The following is a 20759-nucleotide window of genomic DNA, read 5'->3' on the forward strand; positions in this document are numbered from 1 at the left end:
GTGTTGCGAAATGCTTGTGCTTCTAGTTCCGACCATGCAAGAATATGTAACAAGTAATCTAACAATTTCACAACAACTACCTTATACACACAAGTGTAAAGGAATGAATAAGAATATGTACATAGATACAGGAATGAGCAATGGCCAAATGGCATAGGCAATAGTATAGTATATAACAGTATATACATATGAGATGAGTGATGTAGGGTATTTAAACATTATATAAAGTGGCATTGTTTAAAGTGGCTAGTGATACATTTATTACATCCATTTTTAATTATTAAAGTGGCTAGAGTTGAGTCAGTATGTTGGCAGCAGCCACTCAAAGTTAGTGATGGCTGTTAAACAGTCTGATGGCCTTGAGATAGAAGCTGTTTTTCTGTCTCTCGGTCCCCGCTTTGATGCACCTGTACTGACCTCGCCTTCTGGATGATAGTGGGATGAACAGGCAGTGGCTCGGGTGGTTGTTGTTCTTGATGATCTTTTTGGCCTTCCTGTGACATCGGGGGATGTAGGTGTCCTGGAGGGCAGGTAGTTTGCCCCCAATGATGCATTGTGCAGACCTCACAACCCTCTGGAGAGCCTTACGGTTGTGGGCGGAGCAGTTGCCATAACAGGCTGTGATACAGCCCGACAGGATGCTCTTGATTGTGCATCTGTTAAAGTTTGAATGTTTTTGGTGACAATCAAATTTCTTCAGCCTGCTGAGGTTGAAGAGGCGCTGCTGCACCTTCTTCACCACGCTGTCGGTGTTGGTGGACCATTTCAGTTTGTCCGTAATGTGTACGCCGAAGAACATAAAACTTTCCACCTTCTCCACTACTGTCCCGTCGATGTGGATAGGGGGCTGTTCCCTTTGCTGTTTCCTGAAATCCATGATCGTCTTCTTTTTTTTGTTGACATTGAGTGTGAGGTTATTTTCCTCACACTACACTCCGAGGGCCCTCACTTCCTCCCTGTAGGCCGTCTCGTCGTCGTTGTTGGTAATCAAGCCTACCACTGTAGTGTTGTCTGCAAACTTGATGATTGAGTTGGAGGCGTGCATGGCCACGCAGTCATGGGTGAACAGGGAGTACAAGAGAGTGCTGAGAACGCACCCTTGTGGGGCCCCAGTGTTGAGGATCAGCGGGGTGGAGATTCCTACCCTCACCACCCGAGGGTGGCCCGTCAGGAAGTCCAGGACCCAGTTGCACAGGGCGTGGTCAAAACCCAGGGTCTCGAGCTTAATGATGAGTTTGGAGGGTACTATGGTGTTAAATGCTGAGCTGTAATCAATGAACAGCATTATTACATAGGTATTCCTCTTGTCCAGATGGGTTAGTGCAGTGTGCAGTGTTATGGCGATTGCATCGTCAGTGGACCTATTGGAGTGGTCTAGGGTATCTGGTAGGGTGGAGGTGATATGCTCCTTGACTAGTCTCTCAAAGCACTTCATGATGACAGAAGTGAGTGCTATGGGGCGATTGTGATTTAGTTCAGTTTCCTTAGCTTTCTTGGGAACAATTGTGGCCATCTTGAAACATGTGGGGACAACAGACTTGGATAGAGATTGATTGAATATGTCCGTAAATGTGCATGCTCTGAGGATGTGGTTAGGGATGGCGTCTGGGCCGGCAGCCTTGCCAGGGTTAACCAATTTAAATGTTTTACTCGCGTTTGGCCATGGAGCAGGAGAGCCCACAGGCTTTGGTAGCGGCCCATGTCTGTGGCACTGTATTGTCCTCAAAGCGAGCAAAGACGTTGTTTAATTTGTCTAGGAGCAAGACGTCGATGTCCGCGACGGGGCTGGTTTTCTTTTTGTAATCCGTGATTGGCTGTAGAACCTGCCACATACATCTTGTGATTGAGCCGTTGAACTGCGACTCTTTGTCTCTATACTGACGCTTTGCTTGTTTGATTGCCTTGCGTAGGGAATTGCTGCACTGTTTGTATTCGGGAATTTTTCCAGTTGCCTTGCAATGATTAAAAGCGGGGGTTCGAGCTTTCAGTTTTGGGCTAATGCTGCCATCAATCCACGTTTTTTGGTTAGGACATGTTTTAATAGTCACAGTGGGTATGACATCTCCGATGCACTTGCAAATAAACTCATCCACCAAGTCAGCGTATACATCAATGTTGTTGTCTGAGGCTATCCAGTACATATCCCAGTCCACGTGATAGAAGCAATCCTGAAGCGTGGAATCCGATTGGTCAGACCAGTGTTTGAAGGACCTGAGCATGGGCATTTCCTGTTTTAGTTTCTGTCTATAGGCTGGGAGCAACAAAGTGGAGTTATGGTCAGATTTGCCGAAGGCAGGGCAGGGGAAGGCTTTCTGGCCATCGCAGAAGTTAGAGTAGCAATGATCCAGAATGCTAGCAGCCCATGTCTCACATTCGATATGCTGATAGAATTTAGAAAGTCTCATTCTCATGTTATCTTTGTTAAAATCCCCAGCTACAATAAATGGAGCCTCAAGATGTATGGTTTCAAGTTTACATAGAGTCCAGTGAAGTTCTTTCAGGGCCCTTTGGGGGGGAGGGGGGGGTATACACAGCTGTGACTATAATCGATATCGAAGAGAATAATCTTGGAAGATAATGCGGTCGGCATTTGATTGTAAGGTCTAGGTCAGGTGAGCAAAATTACTTAAGTTCCTGTATGTTGTTGTGATTACACCATGAGTCGTTAATCATAAGGCATACACCCCCGCCCTTCTTCTTACCAGAGAGATGTTTATTTCTGTCAGCGCGATGCATGAAGAAACCGGGTGACTGTAGCGACTCGAGTGAGCCATATTTCCGTGAAACTGAGAATGTTACAATCTCTGATGTCTCTCTGGAAGGCAACTCGTACCCTAAATTTGTTTACCTTGTTATCTAGAGATTGGACATTGCCGAGTAATATGCTCGGGAGCAGTGGATGGTGTGCTCGCTTTCTGAGTCTGACCAGTAGGCCGCTCCGTCTGCCTCTCCTGCGGCGACCGCATTGTTATGGGTCAGCTTCTGGGATAAGATCCCATGTCCAGGGCGGAGGTTCTGAACAAAGGATCCGCTTCGGGAAAGACTTACTCCTGGTCGTAATGTTGATAAGTTGTCATCGCTTTTATATCCAATAGTTCTCCCCGGCTGTATGTAATAACACTTGAGATTTCCTGGGCTAACAATGTAAGAAAAATTGCATAAAAAATACATTAAAAAAACTAATATTGCATAGTTTCCTAAGGACCTGTCAGAGTCGTGTGTTTCGGTGGCATGGAAGTCAGGCGCAGGAGAATCAAACTGAGTGTAATGGAGTTATTTAATAACGATAAACAAAACATACTCCAAACACTAAATGTAAACAATAAACAAGTGGGTACGAGGACCCGTCGCGCACCCGGAGGGCGAGGTGCAGGGCGATCCGGATGGAGATGGTGGAATTCTCGCAGCATGGAAGAATCTAATACGTCCTCCACCGGAGCCCAGCATCTCTCCTCCAGACCGTAACCCTCCCAGTCCACGAGGTACTGAAGGCCCCTCGCCCGACGTCTCGAATCCAAGATGGATCAAACGGAGTCCGCCGGGACCCCTCGATGTCCAGAGGGGGCGGAGGAAAATCCCGCACTTCAGCCTCCTGGAGCGGGCCAGCCACCACCGGCCTGAGGAGAGACACATGGAACAAGGGGTTCATGCGGTAATTGGTGGGTAGCTGTAACCTATAACATACCTTGTTCACTGTCCTTGGACTTTAAACGGCCCCACAAACCGCGGACCCAGCTTCCGGCAGGGCAGGCGGAGGTGCAGGTTTCAGGTCGAGAGCCAGACCCTGTCCCCTGGTGCGAACACTGGGGCCTCACTGCGGTGACGGTCTGCGCCAACTTTCTGGCGCAGTATGGCGCGCTGAAGGTGGATGTGGGCAGCCTTCCAGATTTCCTCCGCGTGCGGGAACCAATTGTCCACCGCAGGAGCCTCGTTCTGACTCTGATGCCAAGGAGCCAGAACCGGCTGATACCCTAATACACATTGAAAGGGAGAAAGGTTAGTGGAGGAGTGGCGAGTTCTGGGCCATCTCTGCCCAGGGCACAAACTTCGCCCACTCCTCTGGCCGGTCCTGGCAATAAGACTGTAGAAACCTACCCACATCCTGGTTAACTCTCTCCACCTGCCCATTACTCTTGGGGTGAAAACCTGAGGAAAGGCTGACCGAGACCCCCAGACATTCCATGAACGCCTTCCAGACGCTTGATATGAACTGGGGACCCCGATCAGACACTATATCCTCAGGCACCCCATAGAGCCGGAAAACGTGTGTAAACAGGACCTCTGCGGTTTGTAAGGCCGTAGGGAGCCCGGGCAAAGGGTGGAGACGACAGGACTTAGAAAAATGATCCACAATGACCTGGATCATGGTGTTACCCTGTGAAGGTGGAAGATCAGTTTAAAATTCCACCGACAGGTTCGACCAGGGCCATTGTGGAACGGGTAAGTGTTGTAACTTACCTCTGGGCAGGTGTCGAGGAGCCTTGCACTGGGCGCACACTGAGAAGGAGGAAACATAAAACCTCACGTCCTTAGCTAAAGTGGGCCACCAGTACCTCCCATCAAGACAGCGCATCGTCCGACCTATCCCAGGATGACCAGAGGAGGGTGACGTGTGAGCCCAATAGATCAATCGGTCGCGGACAGCAGACGGAACGTACAGATGCCCAGCTTGACACTGATGTGGAGAGGGCTCTGCACGTGACGCCCGCTCAATGTCTGCGTCCAGCTCCCACACTACCGGCACCACCAAACAAGAGACTGGGAGTATGGGAGTGGGATCCATGGACCGCTCCTCTGTGTCATACAGCCGGGACCATGCATCTGCCTTAAAGTTCTGGGAGCCTGGTCTGTAAGAGAGGGTAAACACAAAACGAGTGAAAAACATGGCCCACCTTGCCTCCCGGCTGTACTACAGATTGCGATGGTCAGTCCAGATGAGAAAAGGGTGTTTAGCCCCCTCAAACCAATGTCTCCACACCTTCAAGGCTTTTTTGACAGCCAACAAATCCCGGTCCCCCACATCATAGTTTCGAGCTTCAGTGGCTTACCCGAGCGCTGAGAGAGCACTGCTCCTATCCCAGCTTCGGATGGGTCCACCTCCACTGTGAATGGCAAAGGGGGATCCGGATGAGCCAACACAGGAACCGAGGTAAACAGAGCCTTCAGGTGCCTAAAAGCCCTGTTGACCTCAACTGACCACAGCAAGCGCACCGGGCCCCCTTTAGCAGTTTGGTAATGGGATAAACCTCTGGTAGTAGTTGGCAAACCCGAAGAATCGCTGCACCTCCTTTACCGTGGTGGGAGTCGGCCAATTACGCACGGCTGCAATGCGGTCTCTCTCCATCTCCACTCCTGACGTGGAAATCTGATGCCCTAGGAAGGAGACGATTGTTGGAAGAACAAGCATTTCTCAGCCTTGACATATACAGTGGGGCAAAAAAGTATTTAGTCAGCCACCAATTGTGCAACTTCTCCCACTTAAGAAGATGAGATAGGCCTGTAATTTTCATCATAGGTACACTTCAGCTATGACAGACAAAATGAGAAAAAGAAATCCAGAAAATCACATTGTAGGATTTTTAAATGAATTTATTTGCAAATTATGGTGGAAAATAAGTTTTTGGTCAATAACAAAAGTTTATCTCAATACTTTGTTCCATACCCTTTGTTGGCAATGACAGAGGTCAAACGTTTTCTGTAAGTCTTCACAAGGTTTTCATACACACTGTTGCTGGTATTTTAGCCCATTCCTCCATGCAGCTCTCCTCTAGAGCAGTGATGTTTTGGGGCTGTTTCTGGGCAACACAGACTTTCAACTCCCTCCAAAGATTTTCTATGGGGTTGAGATCTGGAGACTGGCTAGGCCACTCCAGGACCACTAAACCCTGCCCGTGCAGGTCTCTGAAAATCTTGTCTACAAATGATTGGAAGACTGATGGAGCATTCATCAACCCATATGGCATGACGAGGTACTCATAATGACCTGAGGTGGTGCTAAATGCCGCCTCGTCTCCCTTCCAAATACGCACCAGATTGTACGCACTCCTGAGATCCTGTTTAGTGAAGAAGCGCGCCCCGTGCATTGACTCAATCGCTGTAGTGATAAGAGGTAGCGGGTAACTATATCTCACCATGATTTTATTGAGACCTTGATAATCAATGCACGGGCGCAAACCACCATCCTTCTTCTTCACAAAAAATAAACTCGAGGAGACGGGTGAAATGGAGGGCTGAATGTACCCCTGACGCAGGGATTTGGAGACATTTGTCTCCATAGCCACCGTCTCCACTTGCGACAGGGGATACACATGACTCCTGGGAAATGCAGCGTCTACCAGGAGATCTATCGCACAATCTCCACGTCGATGGGGTGGTAATTGAGTTGCCTTCTTTTTACAGAAGGCGAGAGCCAAATCAGCATATTCTTGGGGAATGCGCATGGTGGAGACCTGGTCTGGACTTTCCACCATAGTAGCACCAACGGAAACCCCTAAACACCTACCTGAGCATTCTCGCGACCACCCCGTGAGAGCCCTCTGTGGCCAAGAAACAGTGGGGTTATGACAAACTAACCAGGGTAGGCCTAGCACCACAGAATGCGCAGGATAATCAATAAGGAAAATACTAATGTTTTCCTTGTGACCCCCCTGCGTTACCATACACAAAGGAGCGGTGGCCTCCCTGATAAACCCTGACCCTAATGGTCAACTATCTAAGGCATGAACGGGGAAAGGCATATCCACAGGAACAATGAGGATCCCTAAACTATGAGCTAAACATTTATTAATGAAATTCCCAGGCGTGCCTGAATCTACTAGCACCTTATACTGTGAACACGGGGAAAATTCAGGAAAAGTGACAGAGACAAACATATGTGCAACAGAGGGCTCTGGATAAGAATGGTGCCTCCTCACCTGGGGTGACGTCAGAGTGCCCTGCCTGCTGCCTTGATTCCCAGAGGAACCAACCCGGCATCGACCAGCAGTGTGACCTCTGCAACCACATATGGTGCTTGAGCGGGAACCCCCTTCGGTCTCCCTGCGCACCATCCCTCCCAACTCCATGGGTACAGGAGAGAGGGTGCGGGAGGATGGAACAACCAGACCCCGATCTAGACATCCACGAGTAGCCAGCATGTTGTCCAGCTGATGGACATGTCCACCAGCTGGTCGAAGGTGAGGGTGGTGTCTCTACAGGCCAGCTCCCTACGGACGTCCTCGCGTAGACTACAGCGGTAATTGTCTATCAGGGCCCTGTCGCTCCGTCCAGAGCCGGCAGCCAGGGTCCTAAACTCCAGAACAAACTCTTGTGCGCTCCTAGTCTCCTGCCTCAGATGGTAGAGGCGCTCACCCGCCGCTCTGCCTTCGGGTGGGTGGTCGAATACTGTCCTGAAATGGCGGGTGAACTCCTCAAAATGGTCCAACGCCGCATCCTCGTCTCCACACACAGCACTGCCCCACTCCAGGGCTTTTCTCACGGTCCGATGGAGCTGGGTGGACCGTGGCCAGATACAAGCTTAGTTTGAGGAGAAAACACTGGCAGCCGGCTGTATCTCCGTCGTACACCTTAGGCAGGGATAAATGGATCCTGCTGGGTTCAGGCGGGGAAAGGGAGCTCAGGGGAGACCCCGGTTGTGCTGGTGGTGGCGCTGGAAAAACTCCCTGTCTCTCCCAGCGGTCCATATTCTGGACAACATGATCCATGGCAGCGCTCAGATTGTCAATCATCTCCATGAGTTCCATGACGCGTTTTTAGGTCAGAGATTCTGTCAGAATCGTGTGTATAGGTGGCAGGGAAGTCAGGCACAGGAAAATCAAACTGAGTGTAATGGAGTTGTTTAATAACGATAAACAAAACATACTCCAAACACTAAATGTAAACAATAAACAAAGTGGGTACGAGGACCCGTCGCACACCAATACAAAAAACAACACAACACTGAATAACATGTCCTAAAGTAATGATGGACTGTTGTTTCTCTTTGCTTATTTGAGCAGTTCTTACCATACTATGGACTTGGTCTTATAGGGTTATCTTATCTAATAGGGTTATCTTCTGTATACCACCCCTACCTTGTCACAACACAACTGATTGGCTCAAATACATTAACCTCTCTGGGATATGTGGGACTAGCGTCCCACCTGGCCAAAAGGCAGAGAAAATGCAGAGCGCCAAATGAATTACTATAAAAATCAAACTTTCATGAAATCACACATATAAGATACCAAATTAAAGCTACACGTGTTGTGAATCCAGCCAACATGTCAGATTTCAAAAAAACGTTCGGCGAAAGCAAACGATGCTACTATCTGAGGATAGCACCTCCGTAAACAAAAGAGAGAGAACATATTTCAACCCTGCAGGCGCGACACAAAACACAGAAATAAAAATATAAATCATGCCTTACCTTTGACGAGCTTCTTCTGTTGGCACTTCAATATTTCCCACAAACATCACAAATGGTCCTTTTGTTCGATTAATTCCGTCGATATATATCCAAAATGTCAATTTATTTTGCTTGATCCAGAAAAAATATCTCAAAAGTTACCTGTAAACTTTGCCAAAACATTTCAAACTACTTTTGAAATACAACTTTAGGTATTTTTTAAAGATATTAATAGATAATTGAAGACGGGATGATCTGTGTTCAATACAGGAAGAAAACAAACTGAAGCTACCTGTAACGGTTTTCATGCGGTGAAGGAGAGTCGGACCAAAATGCAGCGTGTAGATTGCGATCCATCTTTAATCAACAACCGTAAACACGAATCAATACAAATACTACAAAACAAAGAACGTAATGAACGTAACGAAAACCGAAACAGCCTATACTAGTGTAAACTAACACAGCGACAGGAACAAGGACACTAAGGACAATCACCCACGAAACACACCAAGAATATGGCTGCCTAAATATGGTTCCCAATCAGAGATAATCACCTGACTCTGATTGAGAACCGCCTGAGGCATCCATAGACTAACGCTAGACATCCCACAAAACCCCAAGACAAAAACACACCACAATAACCCATGTCACACCCTGGCCTGACCGAATAAATGAAGAATAAACATAATATATTTCGACCAGGGCGCGACAGAACCCCCCCCCCCCCCTAAGGTGCGGACTCCCGGACGCACATCAAAACAATAGGGAGGGTCCGGGTGGGCGTCTGTCCATGGTGGCGGCTCCGGCTCCGGCGCGGGACGTGGAACCCACTCTATAAATGTCTTAGTCCCCACTCCTCGCGTCCTAGGATAGTCCACCTTTGACGCCGACCATGGCCTAGTAGTCCTCACCCAGAACCCCACTGGACTGAGGGTCAGCTCGGGACAGAGGGTCAGCTCGGGACAGAGGGGCAGCTCGGCCCTGAGGAGCAGCTCGGCCCTGAGGGGAAGCCCGGCACTGAGAGGAAGCCCAGCACTGAGAGGAAGCCCAGCACTGAGAGGAAGCCCAGCACTGAGAGGAAGCTCAGCCAGGTAGTTGGATCCGGCAGATCCTGGCTGGTTGACAGTTCTGGCAGATCCTGGCTGACAGGCAGATCTGGAAGAGTCTGGTTGACTGGCGGATCTGGAAGAGTCTGGCTGACTGGCGAATCTGGAAGAGTCTGGCTGACTGGCAGATCTGGAAGAGTCTGGCTGATTGGCAGATCTGGAAGAGTCTGGCTGATTGGCAGATCTGGAAGAGTCTGGCTGACTGGCAGATCTGGAAGAGTCTGGCTGACTGGCAGATCTGGAAGAGTCTGGCTGACTGGCAGATCTGGAAGAGTCTGGCTGACTGGCGGATCTGGAAGAGTCTGGCTGACTGGCGGATCTGGAAGAGTCTGGCTGACTGGCGGATCTGGAAGAGTCTGGCTGACTGGCAGATCTGGAAGCGTCTGGCTGACTGGCAGATCTGGCTGCTCCATGCTGACTGGCGGCTCTGGCTGCTCCATGTAGACTGACAGCACTGGCGGCTTCTTGCAGACTGACAGCTCTGGCTGCTCCATGCAGACTGGCAGCTCCTTGTAGACTGGCAGCTCCATGCAGACTGACAGCTCCTTGCAGACTGGCAGCTCCTTGCAGACTGACAGCTCCATGCAGACTGGCAGCTCTGGCTGCTCCATGCAGACCTGCAGCTCTGGCTGCTTCATGCAGACTGACAGCTCTGGCTGCTCCATGCAGACTGACAGCTCTGGCTGCTCCATGCAGGCTGGCAGCTCTGGCTGCTCCATGCAGGCTGGCAGCTCTGGCTGCTCCATGCAGGCTGGCAGCTCTGGCTGCGCTGAACAGGTAGGAGACTCCAGCAGCGCAGGAGAGGAGGAAGGCTCTGGCTGCGCTGAACAGGCGAGGCGCACAGTAGGTCTCATGTGTGGTGCTGGCACTGGTGGTACTGGTCCGAGGACATGCACAGGAAGCCTGGTGCAGGGAGCTGCCACCGGAGGGCTGGGGTGTGGAGGTGGTACTGGGTAGACCGGACCGTGCAGGCGCACTGGAGCTCTTGAGCACCCAGCCTGCCCAACCTTACCTGGCTCGATGCCCACTCTAGCCCGGCCGATACGAGGAGCTGGAATATACCGCACCGGGCTATGCACCCGCACTGGGGACACCGTGCGCACCACTGCATAACATGGTGCCTGCCCGGTCTCTCTAGCCCCCCGGTAAGCACAGGGAGTTTACACAGGTCTCCTACCTGGCATAGCCCTACTCCCTGTGAGCCCCCCAAGAAATTTTTGGGGCTGACTCTCGGGCTTCCTAGCCAACCGTGTTCCCTCATATCGCCGGCTCCTCTCTCCGGCTGCCTCTGCTTTCCTTGCTGCCTCCACCTGTTCCCATGGAAGGCGATCCCTTCCCGCTAGGATCTCCTCCCATGTGTAGCAACCCTTGCCATCCAATATATCGTCCCATGTCCAATCCTCATTGCGCCGCTGTTGCTGCCTTTGCTGTTTCTCCTGTGGCTCCTGCCTGTTGACACGCTGCTTGGTCCGTTTGTGGTGGGTGATTCTGTAACGGTTTTCATGCGGTGAAGGAGAGTCGGACCAAAATGCAGCGTGTAGATTGCGATCCATGTTTAATCAACAAACGTAAACACGAATCAATACAAATACTACAAAACAAAGAACGTAATGAACGTAACGAAAACCGAAACAGCCTATACTAGTGTAAACTAACACAGCGACAGGAACAAGGACACTAAGGACAATCACCCACGAAACACACAAAGAATATGGCTGCCTAAATATGGTTCCCAATCAGAGACAACGATCACCTGACTCTGATTGAGAACCGCCTCAGGCAGCCATAGACTAACGCTAGACATCCCACAAAACCCCAAGACAAAAACACACCACAATAACCCATGTCACACCCTGGCCTGACCGAATAAATGAAGAATAAACATAATATATTTTGACCAGGGCGTGACACTACCTTTCTGGTCAAGTGCCTCTAACAAACAGTACACTTGAAGTGACCCTCGTTGTGAACAGGGCTACTTCTTCAATACACAAAGGAAAAACCTCAACCAATTTCTAAAGACTGGTGACATCAAGTGGAAGCGGTAGGAACAGCAAGAAGGTCCCTTAGAAATCTCGATTCCCAATGAAAACGTATTGAAAAGAATGACCTCAAAAAAGAAAATTCGGAATGGATTTTCCTCTGGGTTTTGCCTGCTACATAAATTCTGTTATACTCACAGACATAATTCAAACAGTTTTAGAAACTACAGAGTGTGTTCTATCCAAATCTACTAATAATATATATACTGCCCCCTGTCACCAAGAAGTTAAGAAGGAAAGAAATTCCACCAATTAACATTTAACAAAGCCCACCTGTTATTTGAAATGCATTCCAGGTGACTACGCCCGGAAGCTGGTTGAGAGAATGCCAAGAGTGTGCAAAGCTGTCATCAAGGCAAAGGGTGGCTACTTTGAAGAATCTCAAATATAAAATATATTTTGATATGTTTAATGCCTTTTAGGTTACTACATGATTCCATATGTGTTATTTCAAAGTTTTGATGTCTTCACTATAATTCTGCAGTGTAGAAAATAGTAAAAATAAAGAAAAACCATTGAATGAGTAGGTGTAATTTTTTTTACTGTTATTGTTCATGATGAACATATTCTTTAATTCAATTCAGCCTTATTGGCAGGTAATGTGTGTAAATATTCCCATATTCCATATTCGGTCTCCCTCATCTTAGTTGTGGGTGGGCATGCCTGCCTGGTATGTGGCTGCGTGTCGTGCCAATGTGAAGAGCGGTGCCATTATGGCCAACCTGTCAGACACAGAGATCCAGCGGGAGATTGGCATCAGTAACCCCCTGCACCGCCTTAAACTACGCCTGGCCATTCAGGAGATGGTGTCCCTCACCAGCCCCTCGGCACCGGCCAGCACACACTCTGTAAGTGAAACAATACGTAATAACCTGCACACAAACATTAGCATATGTTCAGTAACATACTTCAGAAGTTTGAATGTGTCTGAGTGAAAATGTATTCCAACTGTAATCATTTATTCTTTTACAATCTCAAATTGTCCTCTATGACATCACAGTCGACCAGTAATATCTGGATGACTCATGCAGAAATGGAGTCACTGACAGCTGCCATAAAACCAGTAAGCTGTTTCTATTTGCTTTAAGTTCTCCTAGAAAGTATCTTATTTCAAAAGTGATTAAATCTTTTTTCAACAAATTAAAAGACATTTCGTGCAACTCAATTGTCTAACGATAGTGTATTAATTCGAAACTGTATAACATTGTATGGTACACATTTAACTGGCTTAAAATCGTCAGGCAACTTGAGACTATGCTGAATGAAATGTCATTTATCATTTGTTTTCTTTGTCTTTGTCTCTGATTAGGCATGTATTGCTGCACCTTTCCCCCACTACTCCCCCAATTTCTCTTTGAATGTAGTGTTTCTCCAACTAATTTTCCTTCACCAACAAACTATTCCTCCTTCTGCCCCTTCTTCCTTATATCTTCTCCTCTCCATAATGCCTCCTGCCATTTACCGTTCTGGCAATCGTTCCTTCTCCCTCCATATCTATCCTTTTTTCATCTTTCCCTTTCCTTTGCCTCCACTGAAGGAAGTGAAGGAGTTCAGCTGGGACCAGGTGAGTTGTTTTTTGTCATTAATATTATTGTCATGATCGGGAAAACTATATTGATGTCATGTTCGTTATAAAGATCAGACCAAGGCGCAGCGTGAGTAGAGTTCCACATGCTTATAATAAAACCGAAACTCAGCAAAACAAACAAGCACAAAAGATACGTGCAGCTGTAATGAATAGTGCAGACAGGCAACTAAACATAGAACAAGATCCCACAAACACCAAAGGGAAATGGCTACCTAAATATGATCCCCAATCAGAGACAACAATAAACAGCTGTCTCTGATTGGGAATCATATCAGGCCAACATAGAATTACAAAACCCCCTAGACCTACAAAACACTTGACATACAAAAACCCTAGACAATACAAAAACTAGCATACCCACCCTAGTCACACCCTGACCTAACCAAAATATAAGGAAAACAGAAAACCCCCAAAGGTGCGGACCTGAACCTATATGGGAGGGTCTGGGTGGGCATCTGCCCGTCGCCGTAGACCCCGGACTGTGGCCCGTCGCCGGAGACCCCGGACTGTGGCCCGTCGTTGGAGGTTCCGGACTGTGAAACGTCGCCTGAAGCTCTGGACTCGGAACTGTCGCTGGAAGCTCCTGGAGGTCTGATGCGTGGTGCCGGCACTGGTGGTACCGGGCTGGTGACACACACCTCAGGGCAAGTGCGAAGAGCAGGCACAGGACGTACTGGACTGTGGAGGCACACTGGATATCTGGAGCGTAGAGCTGGCACAATGCTCCTGGCTGGAAGCTCACTTGAGCCCGGGAAGTGCGGGGCGCTAGCACAGGATGCACTGGGCTGTGCAGACGCACCGGAGACACAGTACGCAGAGCCAGCGCAGGATATCCTGGCCCAAGGAGGTGTACTAGAGACCAGGAACGTGAGCCGGCACCATCCATCCTGGCTGGATGCCCATTCTAGCCCGGCAAATGCGAGGAGCTGGAATTAGAGCGCACCGGGCTATGAATGTGAACTGGAGACACCGTGCGCATCACTGGGTAACCCGGTGTCTGACCAGTCACACGCTCCCCACAGTAAGCACGAGGAGTTGGCTCAGGTCTCCAACCTGACTCAGCCAATCTCCCCGTGTGCCCCTCCAATATTTTGGGGGGGGTTGCCTCTTGTGCACGCCTCGTTTGTATAACTCCTCGTAATATCACCGTTCCGCTTTCGCTGCCTCGATTTCTTCTTTCGGATGGCGATACTCCCCCGCTTGCATCCAGGGTCCTGCTCCATCCAGAATCTCTTCCCAGGTCCATTCCTCCTGAACATGCTGCTTGGTCCTTTGTTGGTGGGATCTTCTGCCATGTTCGTTATAAAGATGAGACCAAGGCGCAGCGTGAGTAGAGTTCCACATGTTTATAATAAAATCTAAACTCAGCAAAACAAAACAAACAAGCACAAACGAAACGTGCAACTATAATGAATAGTGCAGACAGGCAACTAAATATAGAACAAGATCCCACAGACACCAAAGGGAAATGGATACCTAATTATGATCCCCAATCAGAGACAACGATAAACAGCTGTCTCTGATTGGGAACCATATCAGTCCAACATAGAATTACAAAAATCCCTAGACCTACGAAACCCTAGACATACAAACCCCCAGACATACAAAACCCCTAGACAAAACAAAACTAACGTACACACCCTAGTCACACCCTGACCTAACCAAAATATAAAGAAAACAGAGATATCTCAGGTCAGGGCGTGACAAGTGATTATATCACATTGCAAACAGACCATATAGTTGAAGTCTGAAGTTTATATACACCTGAGCCAAAAACATTTAAACTCAGTTTTTCACAATTCCTGACATTTAATCCAAGTAAAATTGCCCTATTTTAGGTCAGTTAGGATCACCACTTTATTTTAAGAATGTGAAATGTCAGAATAATAGTAGAGAGAATGATTTATTTCAGCTTTTATTTATTTCATCACATTCCCAGTTGGTAAGAAGTTTACATACACTCAATTAGTATTTGGTAGCATTGCCTTTAAATTATTTAACTTGGGTCAAAAGTTTTGGGTAGGCTTCCACAAGCTTCCCACAATAAGTTGGGTGATTTTTGGCCCATTCCTTCTGACAGAGCTGGTGTACCTGAGTCAGGTTTGTAGGCCTCCTTGCTCGCACATTCTTTTTCAGCTCTGCCCACAATTTTCTATAGGATTGAGGTCAGGGATTTGTGATGGCCACTCCAATACCTTGACTTTGTTGTCCTTAAGCCATTTTGCCACAACTTTGGAAGTATGCTTGGGGGTCATTATCCATTTAGAAGATCCATTTGTGACCAAGCTTTAACTTCCTGACTCATGTCTTGACGTGTTGCTTCAATATATCCACATCATTTTCCTAGCTCATGATGCCATCTATTTTGTGAAGTGCACCAGTCACTCCTACAGTAGAGCACCCCCACAACATGATGCTGCCACCCCGATGTTTCACGGTTGGGATGGTGTTCTTGGGCTTGCAAGCCTCCTCCTTTTTCCTCCAAACGTAACGATGGTCATTATGGCCAAACAGTTTTATTTTTGTTTCATCAGACCAGAGGACATTTCTCCAAAAAGTACAATCTTTGTCCCCATGTGCAGTTGCAAACCGTAGTCTGGCTTTTGTTATGGCAGTTTTGGAGCAGTGACTTCTTTCTTGCTGAGCGGCCTTTCAGCTTATGTCGATATAGGACTCGTTTTACTGTGGATGTAGATACTTTTGTACTTGTTTCATCCAGCATCTTCACCAGAGCCTTTGTTGTTGTTCTGGGATTGATTAGCACTTTTTGCACCAAAGTACGTTCATCTCTAGGAGACAGAACGCGTCTCCTTCCTGAACGGTATGATGGCTGCGAGGTCCTATGGAGACAACGTTCAAAGTACGTTCATCTCTAGAAGACAGAACTCATCTCTTTCCTGAGTGGTATGACAGCTGTGTGGTCCCATACGTGTTTATACTTGGGTACTATTGTGTGTACAGATGAACGTGGTACCTTCAGGCGTTTGGAAATTACTCCCAAGGATGAACCAGACTTGTGGAGGTCTACAATTTATTTTTCTGAAGTCCTGGCTGATTTCTTTTGATTTTCCCATGATGTCAAGCAAAGAGGCACAGAGTTTGAAGGGAGGCTTTGAAATACATCCACAGGTATACCTCCAATTGACTCAAATGATGTCAATTAGCCTATCAGAAGCTTCTAAAGCCATGACATCATTTTCTGGCATTTTCCAAGTTGTTTAAAGGCACAGTCAACTTAGCGTATCTAAACTTCTGACCCACTGGAATTGTGATACAGTGAATTAGAAATTAAATAAATCTGTCTGTAAACAATTGTTGGGAAAAGTACTTGTCATGCACAAAGTAGAGTTGCCAAAACTATAGTTTGTTAACAAGAAATTGGTGGAGTGGTTGAAAAACAAGTTTTAATGACTCCAACCTAAGTGTATGTAAACGTCGACTTCAGCTGTATATCCCAAATCCAAATGTTCCTTTAAATTATTTGATCTATTCTTAGAGAAGATTTTGGAAGGAAATTTAGGAAATTTAAATATATTGTCTCTCACAGGACATCGATTCTCACTGTCTAGTGCTCGCTCACTCACACACTTTTTCTCTCGTTTTTATATCCCACCTCCCTCTTTCCCCTCTATGTTTTGCATCCCAACACCCCTCCTCTCTCCCTCCCTCTTCCCCCCCCATCTAGATCCTGGCCTACGGGGACATGAATCATGAGTGGGTAGGGAATGAGTGGTTGCCCAGCCTGGGTCTGCCCCAGTACCGTTCCTACTTCATGGAGTCTCTGGTGGATGCTCGCATGCTGGACCACCTCACCAAGAAGGAGCTTAGGGGACAGCTTAAAATGGTGGACAGCTTCCACAGGTTGGATTCAAATAGTTGCAATCAATCTTTGCTGTCATCGAAGGGCATTCCATGTATGGAAGCAGATTCATGCCAAAATCTTGGTATTGATTTGGCACAAATCTGCTTCCTTAATTTATGTGCAGCATTAAAACAAATAAAATACTGATCATCAACAACAAAGAGGAGTAGTGGGATGGGAATATTAAATGTACAATACCAAAGGGCATCTTATCTAGTGTCCTCTGCTTAGTTACATATTTCAATGGTTTTTACATGTATTTCTTATCATCATCTCTTTCGTTCCTCTTCTCTAGAGGAGAAGGGGTTGGTTGTCACACGTTTTACTCTTGTGTGTATTTCTTAGCACAGGTATACACTATATATACAAACGTATGTGGACACCCCTTCAAATGAGTGGATTCGGCTACTTCAGCCAAACCTTTTGCTGACAGGTGTATAAAATGAGCACACTGCCATGCAATCTCCATAGACAAACATTGGCAGTAGAATGGCCTTACTGAAGAGCTCATTGACTTTCAACATGGCACCGTCATAGGATGCCACCTTTCCCACAAGTCAGTTCGTCAAATTTCTGCTCTGCTAGAGCTGCCCCGGTCAACTTTAAGTGCTGGTATTGTGAAGTGGAAACGTCTAGGAGCAACAATGGCTTTGCCGAGAAGTGATAGGCCAGACAAGCTCACAGAATGGGACTGCCCGAGTGCTGAAGTGCGTAACGCGTTTAAATGGTCTGTCCTCGGTTGCAACACTCACTACCGAGTTACTTCCAGAGGCAATTTGGAACATCAGCACAAGAACTGTTCGTCGGGAGCATCATGAAATGGGTTTTCATGAAAAAGCCTCACCATGCACAATGCCAAGCGTCGGCTGGAGTTGTGTAAAGCTTGTCGCCATTGGATTCTGGAGCAGCTATTTTTCATGTTTCGGACCAGGCACCTTAGTTCCAGTGAAGGGAAATCTTAACGCTAAAGCATATAATGACATTCTAGATGATTCTGTGCTTCCATCTTTGTGCAAACAGTTTGGGGAAGGACCAGTCCTCTTTCAGCATGACAATGCCCCCGTGCAGTAAGCGAGGTCCATACAGAAATGATTTGTTGAGATTGGTGTGGAAGAACTTGACTGGCCTGCACAGAGCCCTGCCCTCAACCCCATTAAACACCTTTGGGATGAATTGGAACGGCAACTGTGAGCCAGTCCTAATTGCCCAACATCAGTGCTCGACTTCAATAATGCTCTTGTGGCTGAATTGAAGCAAGTCCCCGCAGCAATGTTCCAACATCTAGTGGAATGATATTTTGGAATGACATCTATCGGCAAGCAGGTGTCCACATACTTTGGTTATGTAGTGTATCTTACAATCATACATCAGGAGAAAGACCAAGGACTTGGTTTGAAATGGGGACCATTTGTATCCTCATATCTTATTCCATAATCCATCAAACACTCTGTCCACTTGTGACAACCAGCCCCATTGTGGGATGGATGTCACACAGTATGGGGTTGGTTTTTGCTGGAAGCGTATACCCTTTGTAAAATAAAGCAATATAGCATACAAAAAATAACTTTTCTTTGATCGAATGATATTCCTAACAAAATTCAGCATTTTAGGCCATGAGAATAACAAAGTACCTTTTTGGGACATTTGTGAGTGTTTGCGTGAGTTTGCACATGTGGGTGTGTGACAGAAACACATGTGTGAGAGAGGGGCAACAAAGGGAGCTCTTTATAGCACATGCACAGAAGATAATTTACTATAATGGAGTTGATAGTGACAACCATACTCAACCACTACCACCCCCCCATGCTAATGAAGATGGTAGCTACTGGATGCATGTCATGTTGACCAGGTGTCTGAGTCCTTTCAAAGAATTCACATATTTTAACCTTAAAAATATTACAGTGCAATTTAGATTGGGAGTAATTAGCACTGTGACAACCAACCCTGGTCTCCCCTACTCAAAAGTTTTCTTTTCTCCAGTTTTTCTGCATCAGGGTTTTTAATGTTTCCCTCTGTCTGCCTGTCTGTCTGCCTGCCTGTCTGTCTGTCTGTCTGTCTGTCTGTCTGTCTGTCTGTCTGTCTGTCTGTCTGTCTGTCTGTCTGTCTGTCTGTCTGTCTGTCTGTCTGTCTGTCTGTCTGTCTGCCTGCCTGCCTGTCTGTCTGTCTGTCTGTCTCTTTCTCTCTCTCTCAGGGTCAGTCTACATTATGGCATCATGTGCTTGAAGCGTTTGAACTATGACAGGAAGGAGCTTGAAAGGAGGAGGGATGAGAACCAACATCAGAACCAAGGTGAGCATACGTACAGGTAACTTGTCTTGCAAATAAACCAGGTAACTTGGTCTATAACGTCGCCATATTCTTTGTCTCTCAAATGCAAATGTTCACTGTATTTGTAACCCCACACAATTGTTATTGTACTACAGTAGCTGCCTCTTTCTGCCCGCTCCATAGATGTGATGGTATGGTCCAATGATCGAGTGATGTGTTGGGTCCAGGCCATTGGGCTAAAGGAGTTTGCAGATAATCTCACAGAGAGTGGGGTCCATGGGGCCCTCCTAGCCCTGGACGACACGTTTGATTACACCGACCTAGCCCTGCTCCTCCAGATGCCCAATCAGAACACACAGGTACCTTCCCTTCCTGCTACACTCCCAGAAAAATGCTGGGATAAAAACGACCCAGTTTGCTATGGATGGATGGGCTTTTGAAATAATTTCATGGTATCCGGATAGTCTAAATACATCTGAAACTTCAATGGGGACTTGCTCGTGCGACTCAAGAGGTGTACTCTGCCTGTTTCAGCCCAGAACGGTGTGGGAGGGGCAGAGTGTCTGACATGGAGGGGGAGAGAGAAAGTAGACAGACCAACTCGGTTAGACAACCTATTGCAGCAACAAGTTTATCATCTCATCTGGTCTGTCTTGACTGCATCAAATTGAAGTAAAGAAGCTAGCTAGCTACACTAGCCAGCTAGCTTGCAAGGCTAATTGAGGCTATTTTGCTGCGCTCCCCATCCAACAACTCCATTCATATTAAACAACAGCCTACCGATTGGATGATCATTGTAGCCTACTCTCCCACGTCACTGCTACACATAGAGCCTCTGACAGTAAAGCTGTTTTGATTGACTGACAAAAACAAGCTACACGCGTGAAAAGTGTGTAGGCTGCCGGTCAGTCTTTTTTTATGGGCACACTCATAAAAACTGTCATCGAAACTGTTTTATAAACATTTTTAATGTCATGGTCCTTGCATGTAGCAATGGCACATAGATGATACAATTTTAGTCAAAGCCTGTTTTAAAAAAATAAAAAGTATAATACATTTTTGAAATAAAAAAATAAATACTTTTACAGGTAATCGAATAATAATGTCTGTTCGGATATTCGGGTAAATATTGGACAGAACACACACAGGGTTATTTTGACCCAGCCAGTTGTGTTGTGTGAATAACCCAATATGTTTGGTTGTTTGGCTTACACAAACATTGGCTAATTTAACCATCATTTAACCATCACTTTCATGCTGGGTTGACCCAGGGGTGAATGACTGCCCCCTCTCATTGAAGCCACACAAGTTGAAAGCCAACCGCGGTACTGCAGGAATTGTTAGCAGGAAACAGGATCCCTCGTTATAGTGAATGGAAAAATTGCAATCTTCGTGGTAAATGTTTGTGAACACAATCATGATACCAATAATAGCTTCTAATAGACCAGATGTACAGTCACCTGACAGTGTATTAAGTACACCCGTCTGCTTCCGGGTCAGATCACCC

General features: G+C 47.0%; 1 protein-coding gene across 2 annotated transcripts in view; it reads left to right on the plus strand.

Annotated features, from left to right (window-relative positions):
• The window catches only part of LOC135523951 (liprin-alpha-3-like), a 62068-nt gene that overhangs the window by 34850 nt on the left and 6459 nt on the right, over window positions 1-20759 (plus strand). For both annotated transcript variants that reach the window (XM_064950989.1, XM_064950988.1), the window contains exons 21-26: window positions 12182-12382; window positions 12535-12597; window positions 13072-13098; window positions 16808-16983; window positions 19176-19273; window positions 19436-19611. In XM_064950989.1, coding sequence (XP_064807061.1) covers window positions 12182-12382; window positions 12535-12597; window positions 13072-13098; window positions 16808-16983; window positions 19176-19273; window positions 19436-19611 — 741 coding nt within the window. The remainder of the gene's footprint in view (window positions 1-12181; window positions 12383-12534; window positions 12598-13071; window positions 13099-16807; window positions 16984-19175; window positions 19274-19435; window positions 19612-20759) is intronic.

The sequence above is a fragment of the Oncorhynchus masou genome, chromosome 31 (assembly GCF_036934945.1).
Source record: "Oncorhynchus masou masou isolate Uvic2021 chromosome 31, UVic_Omas_1.1, whole genome shotgun sequence".
NCBI lineage: Eukaryota > Metazoa > Chordata > Actinopteri > Salmoniformes > Salmonidae > Oncorhynchus > Oncorhynchus masou.